Here is a 20,609-nt window from a genome sequence, read left to right as displayed (position 1 = left end):
CTTAAGATACGTTAACCTGATGAACGTTGATTAAATGTTTCATAAAAATGTAAGAATTACAATTTGTGAAATCGTTATTGCATATCTTGCAAAATTCTTTCATATTGGTTTCCACAAAGTTATAATAATTCAATAGCCAGATACAGAGTCTGCATGTTGCATATTAATTGACTTCATACATATCGACTAAATGAGAATACATTTTGTAGTCTTCTCTTCTTCCAAGAAAAGTATTGTTACAAATTTTCTATCTCAAATAACCGTTTCGTGTTCTTTCAAAATGCTTGGAAATTAATGTCCATTTTTTTCTCTCTTAATGAAATACAATTGTTATAAACATCATTATGTGTAGTCTCTATATGTTTTTGTACTTGTCGTTTGTTTATTTGAAACGGATAATTTGCATTACAAATATTGCATATTGCCATATATCGTTTTATAACATATTCCTACTTCCAGTTCAACAATTTTTTCGGCATGATATCCGCTATTTATCACAGATCGTGTGTCACTAAATACAAAAAAAGAATTATTTCAAGCAAAAATATACGAAAAATAAGAAATTGATAGAAAAAAGAGGGAAAGCTCGCGGAGAGACGTATAATTCTTTGTATATATATGTAAATATAAATATTGATACGTAGTCTAAATCTGCCAAACGGCTCGTTTTATTACTTTTTTATTCGATAATCGCGATATTAGATTCACGCTAAAAATACGCATAGTAAAAAATAATTATAATAAATAAATATGCAAATGTTAATTATTAATAAATCTTGATACAATATAATGTATATAGCTAAATTAAATTGGTTCGAATGTTTAATAATACTTACGAACTATAAATGATACTCATTTGATTTGAATATCTATAATACTTGTGATAAAAAAGTCTATTATGCATAAAAACATATAATTACGATTCAAAATTCGTTTGAAAACAATTTACTGCACGCTCAGAATTTTTGTTACATTGTTTTTATATGTGTGTATTTTATTTCTTGTTATTTTAATGTATAATATAAGAATAACGTTATCGCATATATTGCCATTAAGTTATATTTACACAAGTAGAAAGCATCAGTGTCGGTATAGGTAAACAGATTAGCTGCATATATTTCCAAGTATTCGAGAAATATTTGCACATGTCACTAATTGCTTGTTGATATTGTAGGATAAAAGCTTAACCCGACACAATGGCGCATACATATAACGTCGATATCGGGATAGAAAGGATTAAAACGCGGCGCCACGTGAAATACGTTTACTATCTTGTTACAACGTCAATCAAAACGCACACGGCAATAAATCATCAGCGTATTATACCCCACGGATCATATACCGAAAACTCCCTATCGTATACGTTGATGGCGCGTTAGATATAGGCGCGTTACAATATTATCTTCCAGTAAATGTAATAAATTTTCGTAACGTCGTCAGGTATTTTATACGGGAAATATTTATCGCACGCGTGGCGAGATATCCAAAATTAAATCGTTCGCGCCATCAGGCGCACATAATAAAGAGACAGCACGATGTCGGCTATCACCACCGGAAACTCGGTAAAATCGAGCGGATATCGTTTGAATAGAGTGTACTCGGTGCTATTCGCCCCTTAAATTCAGCATCCTTTCGTCGTCGTCGTCGTCGTCGTCGTCGTTTCTGGCTTCCGTCTGGCATACGTCGCGCGCGAGCTTTTATTAAAGGTGGCGATTTATCGCTAGTAATAACGGTGCGGTCTGGCGAATATCTCCCGCCAAGCTTCTCTCGGAGGAGCAAGCTCGCAAGATCGTCTCGTGAAGAGGAAGAGGTCAGAAACTGGAAAGTAAGGGTTTATTCGTAGTAACCCCATTCGAGCGGGGGGAAAGAGAACAAGGGGTAGTTGGAACGGCAGTGTGTTATCAAGCGTGCGTTAAGCGCGCTATGTGCGCGCCTTTTCCGGAGTAGATTAACAATTCCTGACATTTTAGTGGCGCTCCGGATGCGTTAACGCCACTTCAAGTACCGTAGTGCTCGGCTGTAACGAGCTCCAGGATTGATTAACCGCCCCTGTCGAGCGACCCGCAACTACGGACTACTACGTGCTTCTCTAAGCAAACGAGACGACGGCCCGACGAAAGATGCTCGAAACTTATAATTACCGCTTGATTAATTGCCATTTTGACAGATAACTCGGAAACGGAGGGAATTTTTCACCGACGACTATAGTCGTCTCGTTGTGCAACGAACGGTCTACTGTGTATGCGTCGATTAATCTTCTTAAAATATCTGACTCTATGTAAATTAGTCGACTGTCTGCCGACTTTTTGAACAGCAGTCGGACGAACCGGCAGTTGCATTAAAATCTGGAAAATAGAAAATATTCATCACGGGAATAAAAGAATGCACGAAATATACGCGGATCTGAGGGCATTCTGCGAATAAATGAAGGGATATTCGAACAATTCGGCTAGCTTCCTCTCTCGTTGATCTTTATAATGCGAAATCCAACGCGCAAGCTTGAGATAAAGTAGGAACAAGAAAGACAATCGACCGTGAAATTTATCTAAAAGAATCGATGGCAGAGATACTTGATTTGGATTATATACGATTAGATATTTATTGACAGGTATTAATCGTAAGTTTCGAAAGCGGAATGTTCTGAAAGAAAATCTTGATCGGTCAACAAGCGGTATTAACTATAAGCTACGATGGACAGCGGCAGGTGTTTTCCCACGTCGAGAGTAGTGATCGAACGATGGATCGCCCGGCCGGGTTTGGATCGCGCATATACATGGACGGAAGGAACGGGTCACCTGCTCAAGGGGTTAAGAAGACGAATAAGCATTATTCATACCGCGTGAACGCTTATCCTTAAGTTATTCATCTCATGAATTAGTAAACACGATGAAGAGAAGCTCTAGCTCACGCGCAGCGGCGAGCATCCCTATAAGGAAGCTTACTAGAATATTAAATCCGAAGATTTCCTTGTCTTTCGTACTTACCTCATCTTCAGAAAATGCACCAATTTTGAAATTAATTAATTCGAATTGTTATATATAATATTGCCGTAATAACGATCTCAGAGACTTTAAGAAAAATTTGATTTATATATTTCTCTTGGAGAAAAACTCAGAAGAAAAATTATATTAAAATATTTAAAAAATATATACTAATAACATTAATAATTTTAATTTTAATAATACTTTCTAGATTAAAAGTAGAACCGTCGAACGTGCATATAATACATTCGTACATCTCTCTTCCCTCTCGATTTTTCATATTTCCGTTCAATAAAATTTTCAAAGAATTTCCGAAGATATAGAAGGGTCTCAATATTCCCTCGTCCAGAACCGAAAGCCTTCTATCGCGCTTGTCGGTAATATTTAAAGAAAGGAGAAAATGACCTAGCGCGCGCGGCAAGAGCGCGAAATGGTTCTCGTTATCGTCGAAGTGCGAACGGCTTTAGGCTGGAAATAGATTACAAACGTAATATTTCAAGCGTCGTAAATATATTCCCCGCTGCCGGTGCGATGTGAACCTTTCGTGCTTTTTCGTCCTTTTTCTCTGCCGTTCGCTTCGCGCAGACTGACAGTTGCGACCTCGCGATCTAATTGGGATAAGAAGAATTTTTATGCCCCTTAATTGGTTGCCCATCATTAACAGTGATTTTATGACTCTAATTATTATTGCGTAAACCTTAGGAGGTCCTTGAAATAGGCCTCCTTGATTCTCTCGTGAACTTTGGAATGTACATAGTCAAGTTTATCATGCAACAAGATTTATTTATATTAAACGTCTTTTATAAATTTTATTTTATTCCCTTAATTTAAATATTTAGATTGATGAAAATAATCATACAAATAACAAATGCGATTATATACGAAATTTTTTGCGACGATAATATAAGATCTAGTAAATATGTTACCCGTATAAGACAGCTAAAACTTTGATATTGATAACATCTTGTAAAGATCATGTATTTACAACAGAGCTACTTAATGAAAAAAAAAAATATGTATATATATATTGTACAAAATATTACCAATGTGTAGATAATATATTAAAGACATCTTTATATAATATATAAACGCTGGTAGAATTATATTGAATTATAGATCCGCTGATTAATCTCAACAGAATTATCAAAAATAATTGGCAATGTCATGTCTAGATATAAAAAGATTTATATATGTAAATATGAGTCGTCATGTATCGAAATCACACGAGGATCTTAACTTATGTGATTCTTTTTTTTTATAACAAATTATGTCAACATAATTTGTTTAACTTGCAGAAGTTTTTGTTTAGACAAGACAAATTCTCTTATAAAAATAATGTTTTCGGATTATTTAATAAGCAGACGAAAGTTAAGTCTTTGTTTCTTGTTGTTGCTGCTCTTGCGGTTGTCCTTCATCGACCTGCCAATTTTCAAGATCCTGTAGCGGGTAATTCCACGGTTGGATTTTGGCTGATCCGAAAATCGCAAATATCACGAAAGCCGAGATCTGGGCGACAATAGTAATCCAGAATGCGATTCTCCAACGCGCTATAGTATGCTACAGGAGGTCATAAATAAACGTAAAAAATTATATACCATAATCATAAACGTGATAATATAATAAAATAAATGAACAAAATATCGAATATTATTTTTATATCTATACTTTAAAATACGCGTACATTGCGAAATTTAATCTGGATATTTTGAAATTACTTTGACAATTACTTGATAATGTTCTGAAATTACTTTGCAAATTATTTTACGATGAAAAGCAAATAATATAACGTTATAAATCTCATTCTCTATCTCTTAATGTTACAATAAAGTTAAGTTTGCAGTTGATTGTGCAATTAGGATTCAGTGTCTCCCGGAGAAAATGTCAACTTAACTTCCTTATCGGCTTAAAGCCCCGTTCCACTTTCCGTAAAACTTGAGAAAAGTGGAATTCTTGCGCGCGGATAACTTATTAAAGATTCGAGAGAAATCGGCGATTTATGTCACGTTGTTCTTAGCAGACATTTCTGGATCGCGTTAACGCTATTCTATAACCGGCATTCATAATGTTCAACTCACTCCTTCCGATACGAGGGCACCGACTATCGGCGGTAGGATAAAAGCAGAGATGGTGCCCGGGGTATTTGTAATGCCCATTAGAATTCCTGCATAATTCGGGGCCAGGTCGTTCTGATTACAGAGGTGACCGACAAATATAGCACCGCAGACTACTATGCTCAAAGTTAGCAGCACGGTCGATGTTAGGCGATCGCAGCCAATGTACGCGATTATAATTAGAAAAATACTAGCCGGAACGGTGCCTAGAACAGAAAGAAACGTTTCGCATAATGTATTAAAGTGTATAACGAGCATTTTTATTACGTAAAATTTAAGTAATGACGTGAGCGTAAAATATGCCTTAATATACAATATATGATATACTAATACAGAAATCGACACGATGCAATGTGTTACTTAAAATGAATATTACACGAATGGATTTTAAACATTGTTATTATAAATAGCGACGAAAAAATTATAATGTCACGTGCGCTACATTGATATCACGGCCGGTTGAGCGAATTATGCAAAAAAATTTGCAAACAATACCTCATTTTTATTTCATTAATATGTAAATTATATGTAAATTAATGTTCAAGTTTAAATTATGTCATTACATCCGTTAATATGACTGCTGGTGTTAAAAATAAGAAAGAAAGATTGTCTTTAACCGTGTCTTTAATTATAAGTAACCTATTTAAAAAAATAGTTCAAAAGAGAAAATTTTTATATTTATTCAAAGATTATCCATTTCATTTTTATAGACACTATAATATATTATTAAAAATTATAATAATTTTGATGAATATATATATTTGATGAATTTCTATATATAATAGAATATAATAGAATAATATAATATATATAATAGAATATAATAAAATAATATAATATATATAATAGAATATAATATACGAGTATATATATATATAATTCTATTCTATAAGACCTTTTAATCTATTCACTTTTATCTTTGAATAAAAGAGGAATCTCTATTTATATATGTAGAAAATAAAATTTGAAATATGTACTTATGAATACCGCAATTTTACGAGCAACCGTCTGCGACCAATATCCCTTTTTCCGTCCCCAATCCAAAACTCTTCCAATCATTGGATTAGTGAAGGCATTTACCAGGTACGGCGTGCAAACAATAGTGGCATTCTATATAGAACAGATTGAAAATATGTGAAGCACAAAAAGAAGTTAAAGTTAAAAAAATATATACAATATATATATATTATAAAATATAATTTTATCAATAATATAATATTTGTTATATTTATAAAATAACGAGAGAGTTTAACATTTTTATTTAAATAATAATTTATGTTCACATGGAAAAAAAAATTGCTATTTTTATTATATACTTACCGATGCGATATCGTATCTCAAAATCTTATTCATGTAAAGCGGCAATTGGGTGAGCAAGAAATACCAGCAAAAATTGCCTAGACAATTGGTGGCGATTAGTGCCAAAAATGGCACTGACGTGAATATACTTTTCCAAGGGACTTTCATTTTCATGGAGCCGGGCGTACGATGACCGTACGAACCCACTATTAATGATCTCTCCTGCTCTGTTATGTACTTTTGCTCTTCAGGACACCCGGCGAAAAATATATAAAAAACGACACACCAAATCAACGGTAATGTTCCGTGAATATAAAAGATAGCCTCCCAACCCACGAAATTTAATATCATTCCCGAGGTAAGAATAGATATCACGGTGCCGAGTGACGTGCCGGCGTATATGATACCGACCCACGTGCTCTTCTCCTCGTATACAACCCATGTCCCCAGAAGAACGTTCACTATAGGAAGATTCGCCGCGCTCACGAGACCGGTTAAAAATCTCACAGTGTATAGTACGTACAGTGTGCTCGCGGTAATCGGTACCAATATCGTTAAGATCCCGTTTGCCAGCACGCAGAATAGCAGTACAAATTTGGTGTTGAATCTATGCATCGAAAAAATAATATATTTATTAGGATTAAAGTTATATTTTTTCTTTGAAAAAAAAAAAAAATATATATATATATATAAATTTTATGTAAATAATGTATTAATTAACTTATAAAGTTATATATATATATATATATATTATACAGATATTATACAATATTACGTTTATACCAGAAACAAAGTTTGTTTACACGGAGAAAAAGTATAATTGGAATCTCTCTTTTTCTTTCTTTCGCTCTCTTTATTTTTCTCTATAGTTACTTACCGATCCGCCAAGTATCCCGACGGAAACATACCGACGAGATATCCAGCAAAATATATGCTAACGACCAGACCTTGCTCACTTGACGTCCAATCGAATGGACCATCAATATCGGTGACGGTTTCTCCGGGAACTTCAAATTCTGGACACTCATCCGACCAATCTGGTACGCCAGGTTTTTTTTTCACCATGCCGATAATAGCCGTCGCGATGTTTACTTTCAGACCGTAAATAATCATGTTCGCAATGCAAAGCATTATAGCGAACAAATACCGTACGCGTATCTCTAAAATTATTATTGTAAGAGAATAGTGTTATTGTGTTGGCAGCGCAGATACTAACATGATTTAATAATTTTATATTTAATCAATAGTATATTATATATCTAATATAAAAGTCTTATGATTAATCAAAAGTATATGCTCGTTTTTGACAATTACTTTAAGAATATTAATGACAATCGATCTCTGAAAAGGAATCTTGCCATTCACTTTAAAATAACTCATATATATTTACTTGTAAATTATAATATTAATATAAATAAATATATTAGCGTGTAGATTAACGATTTTGTGTACATTACATATTGCACAGACATAAATTGTATAGGCATGATTATAAATTATTCTACTCGTGCAATTACACAATACGCAAGCGCGCGCAAATATTATTTTAATAAATTATTAGAAATATTATTAAGATAATGTAAGATAACACGTAGTAAAAACAGAACAGAGAGTTCATCTGTTTAATCTGAATTAACCTAACAAAAATTATAACGTGCTAACGATCATAAAAAATGCAAGAAAAAATAATACACGAAATATAAATTCATTCGCAGACCCGCAAATAATGAATTATTTCTTATAATAAGGTATGCTAAAAATTAATTTTCATATGTATAAATTTCTAAATTATTATACGTTTATATTATAAATCTTTCGCAAAAAAAATGCACGCAGTATAAAATATTCAAATAAATATATCAATGATAATAAAGCAACGGAATTTTCGTTTATCGTGCAAAAGTGTTAAATATAAATTTCTCTTATACCACACATTCTAGATATCACGCGCAGGAGATAATAAAATCATTGCGTGCAAATTTACTCAGCTAACGGAGATTAATCAAACGGGGAATATTTTCTTACCCATCGTTTTCAATATTCAATAGGACCTTGGTTAATGGGTCGCCGACGACATCGATGATCATCACGTTTCAAATCGTTACAAGTGTCACTATTTTCGTGTCGTTTGTTTTTGTATCGACACGATCTCCAGCTCAGAATTTCACGCGATTTCACTCGCGCAATTCAACAGCTCGATGACGACTATCAAAGTGTATCACTCGCGAAGAGACGGCACCCATACACGATGACAACCAGATTCCTCCTCCACGAATATCTTTTTTAAACTTGTGTGCCGACGCGGAGTTGGATTCCTATCGACGCGAGATTATAAGCAACAAGAGAGAGAGAGAGAGAGAGAGAGAGAGAGAGAGAGAGAGAGAGAGAGAGAGAAAAGGAAAGAGAAGAGCGTACTACCACTGATTCGCGGTCTTTAGCCGGATGCTTTACGATCTTACATGCAATTCTTCTCGTAAATACGTTACGTCAACGATAACAGTTGCATGCAATATATTAAGGTTACAATGTTGCTACGCGGAAGAAAAAAGGTTTTTTTTTTCAAACGACGATGTACAAGCGATATTTCATACAAAAGACAGACATTTGTGTGAGCATGCCTTTCGTATTCCTTACATAAGATATATGTATAACAAACATCAGTTTGTTTTCAATGTCGCTTTCAATATTTAAGCGATATATATATATATTCGATATTTAGTTTTTACTTTTAATGTCAGCTCTTTAAATATGTTTGTTTGCTGAATGCGAAATAAAGTTCTTATAGAAATTTTCCGCGCTATAATCCAATAATTCTCTGTAAAAACTAACACAATATTCTTCATAAGATCTTGAAAAATGAAGTGTTATCGCAAAAGTACGAAATTTGTTTATATCCTCTCGCATCTTATCAACATGGTTATAATGATCGCATTCGATAGTGACAGCGTTCAGTTATCGTCTTGTCAATATTCGACGTTGATTTGTTGATTATAAAAGTAAGAGCCAATCACATTCGATTGCTATTGAGCGATTTTCTTTGCTAAACGCGACCAATGTAATTCCAGTTTATGAAACTGATATCGTGATGTTGGAGCTTATATTTGAAACATTTGCTCCATATCTACACGGTGTCTCAAAATTATTATCACTCGTTAAAATTATAAAACTAATTTTCCTCTTCGTTTAATGAAAATTTACCAATCGAAATCTGTTGATTAAATATTTTCCCTAACGAATCATCTTCAGATTAAAAGAATTCAGTGAATAAATCATGATAGTTTCAAAATACTCCGTATAAGTAACGTCGCCGAATGTAAACAGAATATAGCAGATAAATCTTCAGTGTACAGTAATAGAGAAATGATAAAATACTTGGATAGAATATACTTTGATGACGGGTGCAGCACAGTTATCGAAACTAGTTATAACGGAACGTCTGAATCGCTCTACGAAAGGCAGTTCGACATGAATTGACCGATGGTCGCACAGTCACTGAACTAGATTATGGAAGCGGATGCGTTTTAACTTTCAGTAATTCGCATCGTGAGTGGCGATTCCATGATATAAACAAGGTCGCCTTGTATTTGCCACGTCATTATATGGAAACGATTTGAGCGACATCTTTTATCTGCTGTTTTACATTTCAAATGCCTTATATATTTCACAGAATTATTTAGTGCGATATTGCACGATCATCATAAAATTTCACTCAATAAATAAATCTTATTAAACTTGTTGTTAAATACAAAAACTATATGTATTATAATAAATATGATTAAATAATAATAATATATAATATAATAAAATAAAATAAAATAAAATAAATAACAAAAATCACAATAACTTGTAACCGTAATGTGTATACATAATAAATGTAATTGATATGTAATTAATAAGAATTAATATTAAATAAAATAATAAACAATTGATTTAAAATAACAGCAGTTTGACATACTTGCAGTTGTATAACTAGTTTATTTTCAACCTGATCTTGCTCACGTTTTCATTTTTTTTTTTTTTTTTTTTTTTTTATTGGAAATGGAATTCCGACAGAACAGCACAGTCGCATCGATCACGCTTTTCTAAAACCGGTCTTGGCGACAGTCTGTGAATTCACACGCTGTTATTCGCACGATAATTAAAGCCGAGTGTCCTCCTATTTTGATTACACAAACGTCGACGATGTTTCGTCTCCGCTACCAATTTGACGGCAAGGTCTTACTCGCGTGATATCCAACGTGGATGTTCCGTCCGTTATCTCGATAAGTAGCCGGGTACCGAGGCTCAAGTCCCTTTCTCTTGCTGCGACACAGTGGCACACACGATATACGGTACATTCTTAACAGATATCCGTCGACGAGACGCCGCGCTTGATATTTACAGGCTGAGGATAATGGGGTGTCCCCAGTGAGACCATGTCCAGACGGATGAGAAACGTTCCAGAGCGCATTTTGGGACGACCTCCCGCCGATCACGACAACAGTCTACGGATGTCTAGACGCATCCGTAACGCCCACCGAATTATATTCAACACGCACGCGTCATCCTTTTCCGTTAACCGATTCAAGATAAATTACGTAGATTGCGATATAATAGCCGCACGATTATCTTCCTGTTTATTGTGCATCGTGCATCACACGTCGTTAAAGAGAGATGAATGAATGTACCTTTCTAATATAAATCTATTTTATTTTGACAGTTATACAATTTATACGGTTTCTTTACATACAATAGCGAATGTAGAATTCATACAAAAAATTCATATAAAAATTGGATATTTCCAAAATATTGTAAACATGTTTATGCTTTTTGCTGTGAGCATGTGAAAAATAACACATGTATTGTAACTCGCTCTGCATTCTTATTATGTCTATATTTGTAGAAGATAATCGGACAAATGCATCCACCGTGAAAAATAAGTCTTATATAACAATAAGATATAATAAAGAGAGAGAGAGAGAGAGAAGAAAAAGAAAAGGAAGATTAAAAAATAATATTTATATAATCTCTTCTAGCTCTTATTAAAGATGATTTTTATTCTAGAAAAGAGAGTATTGTACAATGTGGAATATCAATATCATTCTACTCATAATTTCGCGAATTAGCGCATAATTATCGTATGCGTATAATGAGAATAATGTATATATTTATTTATTTAATATAAATGACATAAACATTAATATATATTATATCAACACCCGATGTTACAATACATCTCTGTTCCACTTCATTTCTTATTAATGAAAAAAATGGGGTTAATTTATATAATATTTTATATTTGAAGGATAATTTCCTTCTTAAATTTCAAGATACGCAAATAGAACAATTCGCATTCAAATCTGAGTATTTCAAGATTAAAAAAGTCTATGTGAATCAATGTATGATGTATCGCGATAACTTGAAATTTATGTAACATGCTTATTAATTAGCGAGTTTTACGAAAAACAGTCTATATTCGATGCGCATAGCAAACATTTTGGTCGCTTGACTCTCGCGCGGTAGATTTTCAAGTAATACGTAACAATCTTTCATTCAGCGGCAACAGAAAAGTTTTTAACGTAACGTCACCGCGCGATGTCGTATATATCTCGTGCTTTCTTCTCGCGATGCAAAACCGCACACACACGTTTCCGCATCGTTCGCCGGCTGATGGGCAACGGTGGACACAAAACGGTGGACAATATAACGACGCTACCGACCATCGCAATATTTTTACCAGACCGCGGTCTCTTTCGTGCGGTAAGCATGCGACAAGCGTGACGAAACGTTCGTAGAAACCTACGAAACGGAAGTGGTTGCCGCAGCGGGGTCTCGCGACGACGAGGATGACGATAACGACGGTGAAGCTCGGAGACGCACGAGTTGCCATCATCTTCGCGTCTCTTCTGGGCTTATTCGGCCCAGCGCACACCTGCATTCGTACCCGGGGTGAATGCTCGCGCTGCGTACCTGCTAGAGGAATATGGCAGGTCGAGAGAAGGATGCCGCCGAATCCACTCGAGAAAACGCAAAGCTTCGCGCACACCGATAAAAATGGATACGTCGCGGCATCCGAGACAAGTGCGGAGAGAAAAAAAAGAGGAAGGAAGGAAGAAAGAAAGAGAGGAAAAATATGGCAGGAGAAAAAAACTGGAAAGTGCACTCGAAACGTCGACGGGGGAGAACGACACTTTGCGTCGATTAAAGAGACACGAAGGACTCTCTCGGGATGCAACGGGACAATAGCGTCGATCGCGCGGTGGTCGGTTAGTTTGTGAAAATCTCAGAGCGGAATTGTGGACCACGCGCGAAGGATTCGGGGACACTTCAACTGGTTTGTATTGTCCAGGCGTTTCTCGGGCCTGCTGACTTTGTCCGCAGTGTAAACACACAGCTCTCGAAACGCCCGTCTACTTCCAGACCTGTCCGAGACTCGTATTCCGGCCGAATACCAATTAGCTATTGCTGCTACAGGTTGAAGCGGATTGACTAACGAGCGAGATGCTCCTAACGTTTTTTAATTTTCTTCCGTTACTCGGACCACCTGCTACGAAAAGATGTTAAACGGACGTAAAACAGGGCGCTATGTTATATTAATTTTAATCGATCTATAACTCATTATTCATTATTTGTTACATTAGATAATTTTAGAGTCGAAAAGCAACTGAAATTTTATTTGTTAATTCGCAAAATAAAGTATGGAATTATATGGTAATAAAATTAGATCGATATCCATCACTTATTAATCAAATATTTTAATTTTTAATAGAAATGTTATTAAGTACATACGAATATTTAACTGGCTATTTTTATTCCTCGTTATAACGTGTTAAATAATAAAAAATAGCATTAAGATAATTCAGAAAAGTGCATAAGAATTTTTTTACAATATGTCAATTATATGTTTCGAAACCGATTTAAAAATCCTGTTTCTAAGGAAATCGCTTCAAAGTCCCCTATAGATATCCAAGAATACGATTAATTTGCAAATCAGAGGAAACGATGAAACGTCAAACAACGATACAACGCGTGCACTTGAAAGAAGAAGCGAGGCAGATCGAAGGCGTGACGTATCATTTCGCGCGCGCTATCTTTCGCGAAGTCTCCGCGTGCGTTTTCCGCATCGTATTCAAACGAAACGGACAGAGTGTCTACATCCCGTTCGAACGAAAAAGCGCACGCGTGGCATACATTTTACTTCGTAGAGAGATAAAAGGAAAGGAAGAAGAAAAAAAGATCGAAAAATACACATACGCGGGAGAGACGAAGAGATGATATATGCGGACATTAGTTGTACACGAGATGTATGAGGTTTCGCGTGGCGTCACTCTGCCATTGTCAGATTCCGGCCCCGCGGGTGCTCTCTCTCTCTCTCTCTCTCCTCCCGCCATAATCGGAACGACCCATATTTCCCCGCCGCAATGCGTCAAGCCGTACCGCCGTTGCGATTCCCCTCCGCGTGTGCTTTCGTACCTTCATTTTTCACTCAACCGCTCTCTTTCTCTCTCGTGATCTCTCCCGCGCCCAAATTCACCTTTCGTGTCGTCGCCGTCACCGCCGCGAAAATGTCTACCGCGTTTTCGTTCCCTCATCTCCTTCTCTGAGCCGGCACGACTCACCGACGTCGGGACGTTTGTACATCTCGCTTCCGGTAAAATTCTCCGTAGAATACGGAAACCCCTTTCTATCCCTCCCCCCTCCCCTTCCTCTCTCCCTCTTCCTCCGATCGAGAGACGAATCGATTCGCGAAAATGCCGCCGGCGTAGCGAACGACAGTCAAAGCGTCGTAGCAAATATTGGCCGAGCATTTTCTATCTATTTTGATACTACGAGCGTACCTACTTTGATAAGTGAGCCGATACGGGAAATAGTAAAGCAGAAATTTACGGTCACTCGGAAGAGTTTTCTCTACGGAAGGGGAAAAATAAAGACAAAATTCGGATAGAAAAATAAAAATAAATAATTTAAGAAACATATATTTTCAACAATTATGTAAAAACTGAAAAATTATCTTTCTTACTGAATTGTGAGTGTGTCTCTCATTTTTTAGCTTTACGTCTTCTAATGCATTTCTTTTAATATATCTATGTATTTAAATTTTTAGGATACCGATTTTTTATTAAATGAGTTGCGATTGTACAGTATCTCGTCTCGGCGGCGTTGTTTGACGCATCAGTATGAATGTATGTAGATGTTATAACTAGAGCTGTTGGAAAACCTTTCTTGTAGAAGAATATTGGATTAGACCGGAGGCACAGAGAGAAAGAGAGAGAGAGAGAAAATCGATATCGATTTTTCGTTAGAGAATGAGAAATGCAGCCGCGTTGCTTCGTAAAATATGTGCACTTTATCTTACGCGCTAGGAAATATCTGCGTCACGACATTATGCAGACGATGGTGCTATTGAATAGCCATAAAACGTTTGTTTGTTCGGCGAGTTTACACAGCTTTCATAGTTCAACGGCAGCCGTCGGTCGACCGACTGTCACTGAATGAAATGCTAACGATGATGGACGACCGCGCGAGGATCTCTTTCTTCCGTTTGATCTGTAGGGAGAAAAGGGACGTCAGTAATTTGTACGCAGTAGCTGAATTATCGAAAAGTTGCGCGTTTAAAAGGATAATTAAATGCGATCTGCATTGCAACTTTGACATTTAAATTCGCTATGTGTCATAATGATTTTATTATTCATATTTGTATGTTTGTTCGTTCACTTGTACATATAAATCGCGAAAATCGTCGACATTTATTTATTCCATATCCTTTGTAGTTGTAATTTCTTGAATATCCTTAATAATATAAAATTCGTAAAATTTAATTTACGATCGCACGAGATGTAATGTATTAAATAATATACATTTTCTTTTGTAAAAGAATTTTTGATAAATTCTTAATAAATATAAAATATATATAAAAATTTTTATATATATGCTAAAATGCTAAAACATCATTACTAAGAGATAACATGTGTTTATTTATGATATAAAGAATCGTTTAAATTTGAAACGAAGAATGTCTATACTTTAGTAGATGAAGGACATTTTTTATTCGTTCCGACTGGCAATTTCTATGTCTACGCACTTGACTCTGGCATCCTTACGAATGTGTGCCACACATTTGACAAAGTGCATTATAGTTCGACCTTTCGTGGAATTGTTAGTACCAAATCGTCATAAAGCGTAAATGCGAGACAAGTGGCGGTACAAAAACGTATTATCGGATATCAATGACGAGAAATAGGTCAATATTCATAAACTTGGTATAAAAATGCTCTCGTTGAGCTCGAGTGTCACAAGTCGAATCGAACGTAAGGCAAATCTAAACAATGCGTACGATATTGGTGTATCTACTCGTCGCTGTGGCTTGCGCCACGATCAGAGAGGCTGTAAGTATTAACTGAAAGTAAATTTTCAATTTTCTGTTATCAGACTTGTGCGAAATAATGAGTCCGTGTTCCAAGAAATTTAATATATTTTAACACGTATCGCGTATTATACAGCATCGTGTATTTTATTCGTTTCCGACAGAACTCTTCGCCAGGATTTCTCTCGGATCTTTTTCAACATTGTCCGTTATTAAGCCACCTTTTCCCAAAAGATTGCTGCTGTGACACTAATACAAGTTGCTGCACGACAACAACAAGTACAACCAGTACTACGACCAGTACCACTACCACTTCTACCACTCCTGCGTCAACCACTACGTCGAATAGTACTGGTAGTATGAGAATAAGAAAGCGCTGGGTTACTCTAAATTATTATAACAACTTGTCATCAGATATAAAGTACAATGCGACGCGAGAAAGCAAAGATACATGAGCTTGAATCTGAATATGTAATATATATATCACAAGCAAGATGAATAATACAACTAGAGCACCACATGCCTAATATATGTATTTTAAAATTAATATGGGCGATATGTTTGTGCATTAATCGTAAAATAAATTATTAACTGAATAAAAATATATAAAATGAGAGAAGTTTTACAATAGTTATTATTTATTACATATCATATTTATATATCTTATCAATTTCTTTATTATTTTTCTTACTGTTTTTTATTGCGAATATATACTCCAAGAATTTCGCGTAAAATCAAGAAAGTGATTCATCAATATAGATAATTAATGATCAGAGAATACACCTCATTGAATATTCATGAGTAATGGAAATGTTAAAGAGTCGCTCCGATATCGATTTCATTTTGATTGAGAGTTTTATACGCGTTAATAAAGAAGCAACTGTCGCATTTAATGTTTGTACATCTGGATTTCCTATAATTCGTGATAAATTAATTATTAAGCTAACTATCATTAATTATTAATATAACTAAAATTAATTATTAACCATGTCAATTAATGCACATTACGTTCGATAAAAACGACGAGAAAAATAACGAGCAATAAACACGTTACAAATTTGTCTACGATGACATCTAACGAGATGTAAAACGGGAGAGGAAATAGAATGTAAACGCCTCTCTTACGTCTCTCTTCGCCGAGGGAAAGGAGGCATCTGTCCGATTGAAATGTCCTTCTGCCACTTTTTCGGAGATCGTGCGCGACGAAATCTGTAATGCAACGCCTTTCGCGTACCGAAATATAATAGCGTATTATTAGATCCTAGTGTGTTTGCTAGGCACGCTTGCGCGCGTCGTCCGCTCGCTGACAACGTGGCGCTTACGAACCAGATACAACCTAATTACCGCGTCTCTCTCGGCCGCGTCTAAAACCTATTATTTCCACCCGATAGTACGAGCTAATGTAATTATATATCCATCCCGCTTTTGATGCGGCTTTAATCGGTTCGCTCTCCGCCAGTATAACATCCTCTCTGCCATTTCCTTTCCCTTTTTCCTCTTTCTCTCTTTCTCTTGCGGTATTACCAAAACGAAACAACAAATTTCCGGTCGTTGTTTCGCATTTAATCGCCGTTTCGACGGTTTCATCCATGTGCCAAGTGTTTTTTTAAACCGTGGAGCCTCAAAACTGGTTGAGGCAATCAATTTTTATCCACGATGCGTAATATATATAGCGTAAAAGGGTGACGTTTCGCTCCGTTGAAATCAAATAACGAAATTAATAATTACACGGAGATATTGCTTCATACGCAGAATTTATATGTATCAAGATATTATTCGATGCAAGATTTATATACCGTCCGTAGTACATTATTTTCTTCCCGAAACTCACAACAAATTTCTTTTTGGAAGCACGATCAAGCTAAGTGAGATCTTCATTTTGTATTTTCTTATCAATTCTTATCGTTTTGCACAAACTGTCAAGTAATACATATTTTTGCATCGCAGTTCACTACTATATACCTGTCCGTCGTTTGAACACATCAGTACTAATAACTCGTCATGAAAGAATCTTCTTCTTAATTCCGTAATCGCTAAACTGACGCGAGTTTCTGTAAATAGACACTCAATACACGCGAACGAGCATTAATACGAAAAGAGCGTTGTTCGAGGTAAGAGATATTTTATCGACAGTGAAACGCGATATATTCTCGCTATTCAAGGAATAATTTGCGCGTAACGATTCTCGTTTCCAGCTATCGATTACACATCGATGACCCGTTTCAATTCGGGCCTCGAGCATCGATATCTTTCGGCATCGTAATCGTAGCATCCGCAAGGCCGTATTTTCGGAGCAGCCTTAATGTTTAGAAGGGCCTCAAGTACAAAGGGCCCCAAGTACATAACGAGAGGAGAGCGATCGGGAGAGCTGATTACCGCGAATGTGTTGCTTAAAGTGCCACTCGGCATTCCCAATACCGTAGAATTTTACGCTGATTAGGCGGGACCAAAACACAGGTTAGCTCGGAGACAATTGCCGATACTGTGCCCTAATGAGGCGGAACGGTCATAAATTTTTGGCTAACAAGACTTTTGATCTTCCAGATCCGGGGCATCTGAAAAAAGTTTCCTAACTTTCGAAAGGTGCTTTCGACAGGTGTCGACAGCTTGTAACAGCATATTGCTAGTTTCTCGGATGACGGGTTACGTACACGCATCTGTGATTAGATGCTACTTTACGACCTGATGTATACGAAAAGAAAAAAATACCAAAACATTTATATCTCGTTTCGATATTTGAAAAATATCGCATATACAATGTTTGTTATTTATAAGAGTTTAATTGAATTAATATTTTCGCGATCGTGAGAGTTTTATGATAAATAAATTTTTTTCACATATGAACTGTTTATCTACTACAAAATCATTTATCATATCCGTATATTATATTATAATGAGGGCTATCTATCTTCTTTTCAAAATTTTTGTCTAAATTTACATCACGTTTGACAGTGACTAATTGCTAGCGAGAACATTAATAATGCAATTTAAAACAAAACCGCTTATGAGAGGAGGGAAATGAGAAAGATCTCGTAAAGACGGTGCCCGACTAAAAAGATTGCATTACAATATTTTTTAATTTATGATGAATAAAACTGTATGTTTCCATAAAAATTAGAAAATAGACGTCTACTTGAGAAAAAAGCTACTCCGTGCTAAAAACAGCTGTATGAAAAGTTTGCCATTTTGAAACATGCATCTTGTCAGCTTTTTTACGTTCAGCGCGTAACGCCCGAAGATTATCGCTCACATATTATCTCTCGTACGATATGAATTTTATCTTACCCCGAGCGCACACGTTAATTTCATTAATGTCCTGTTACGACGAGGAGCAAGGAACTGAATTATCTGGAATCTGGTTAAACCAAGTGCCTCCAGAAAGGCATAGAGAATGAAGTTTGGCGCGCGCCTGGAGGGAGTAGAAAAATTAAGGCAAAATATGCACGAAGCAAGTAATAATTCTAAGCCAGTTAATCTGAACAAGTGCTGTCGTTTAACTAATATTTTGATTTTAGTATATACATATAGTTTGCGTATATATTATTTATATATTTATCTCTTTACGTATCTAGATATAGTTATACTGTGTTAAATGAGCGTGACCGAATGAGAACCGAAGCATCTTTTGGACATGTGGGAAATGTATAATTTACAAAATGAACTGTAATTTTTAAAAGTATACTATCGCTCACCTGACAAAGTACGCCTTAGAGAAGAAACTACCGTAACAGCTGTCTATTTTGGGGATGAACAGGCCTTGTTAAGGCCCCTTTACACGGATATTAGAGTATAATAGAGGAACTAAGTTAAGCCTACTATTTTTTACGCCTTCTTTCTTTTCCTTCTGGCCTACGAAATTTACGTGAGAAGGAATTCTAGGGCCGGGCTCTCCGTATCTTCCGTAATCTCGATTTTAAAAGGATTGTCAAACCACTATCTCATGATGTGTGATTTATTAAGCATTCAAACAAACCGACTTTAACCTGATCAGTAATTAGATAAAAATTGAAAACATAGAATATACACATTATGATGTTAACGATACGCCCCTGGCTACGATTACGTTTCTAGAAGCCTAATGATGAGAATATATCACGCGGCGACAACGCGACTTGAAGATATAAGGATGCAATTGCGCCCCTTCGGTATCTCGCCTTAATCCACGATGAAATCGTTTTCGTCCGAATACTCTCGACCGGAGAAAGAAGTCTACTAGATCAGTCCGGCGCATTTTTCTTAGCTTCGTATCTAGCATCTCGGTGGCCCGCCGCCACCGTCGTACGATCAAGAAGAAGACGTATACGCGCATACGGAGGATAAATTTCTCACAGCCGAGAAAAATATCGCGGATTATACATTGAAGGGTGAGGAGAAAAGAAGGAGCGGTGCGGAAACGCGAAAAAAAATCGCAGCCTGTTTAAAAATTATCCTCCGCGGGGAGAGAGTATTCGCGCAATGATGATGATGCGCAATACGAGTCGAATGGAGCGTATCCGTCTCCTCTCACAGGGATTGTCCAGGAAGGACCGCGTCCCCGGGCGGGTCGATGCTTAATAACGATTCCTTTGTTGCGACGGAACTGCCATTACCTACGGGCGCAACCATTACTACAACCAGGCAGCAACGCCAACATCGTCACTACCACCGACGCAACCGCCGCTGCCGTTGTCGTCATCACTATCACCATCGCTATCCTGCAACCACCATCACCAACGGATAATGAGAAGGTGTCCCGAGGGAGCCACCACAAAAGAGAGACAGAGAGAGAGATAGAGAGAACGGAGAGGCGGGAAGTTGCCGCTCGTCCAACAACGCGCCCGAAATACATTGACACTGGCTGGGCTGGGGTACCCCTCAATCGTAGGAGAACCTACA

At 36.3% G+C, this 20,609-nt stretch overlaps 2 protein-coding genes across 5 annotated transcripts in view; one reads left to right on the top strand and one right to left on the bottom strand.

Annotated features, from left to right (window-relative positions):
• Positions 1-20,609, top strand: part of Ten-m (teneurin transmembrane protein Ten-m) — a 525,552-nt gene that overhangs the window by 103,784 nt on the left and 401,159 nt on the right. The gene's annotated exons all lie outside the window — the stretch shown is intronic.
• Positions 3,776-9,889, bottom strand: LOC138938306 (sialin-like). 2 transcript variants are annotated; one of them, XM_070305180.1, is made up of 7 exons: positions 9,764-9,889; positions 8,417-8,706; positions 7,269-7,551; positions 6,413-6,998; positions 6,070-6,202; positions 5,057-5,298; positions 3,776-4,538 (listed from the first exon to the last, which is right to left on the bottom strand). In XM_070305180.1, exons 2-7 carry the CDS (start codon positions 8,418-8,420, stop codon positions 4,350-4,352), a joined length of 1,437 nt encoding a protein of 478 aa, XP_070161281.1. In that variant the 5' UTR covers positions 8,421-8,706; positions 9,764-9,889; the 3' UTR covers positions 3,776-4,349. The 2 variants fall into 2 exon arrangements, with proteins under 2 accessions (XP_070161281.1, XP_070161282.1); XM_070305181.1 differs by having other exon boundaries at positions 9,779-9,888.

This window comes from Polyergus mexicanus, unplaced genomic scaffold, assembly GCF_030449975.1.
Source record: "Polyergus mexicanus isolate NDT 795.1 unplaced genomic scaffold, iyPolMexi1.0 SCAF_12, whole genome shotgun sequence".
NCBI classification, from domain to species: Eukaryota; Metazoa; Arthropoda; class Insecta; order Hymenoptera; family Formicidae; genus Polyergus; species Polyergus mexicanus.
Note: the sequence above shows the minus strand (reverse complement) of the source record. Positions and strands in the feature narration are given on the sequence as shown.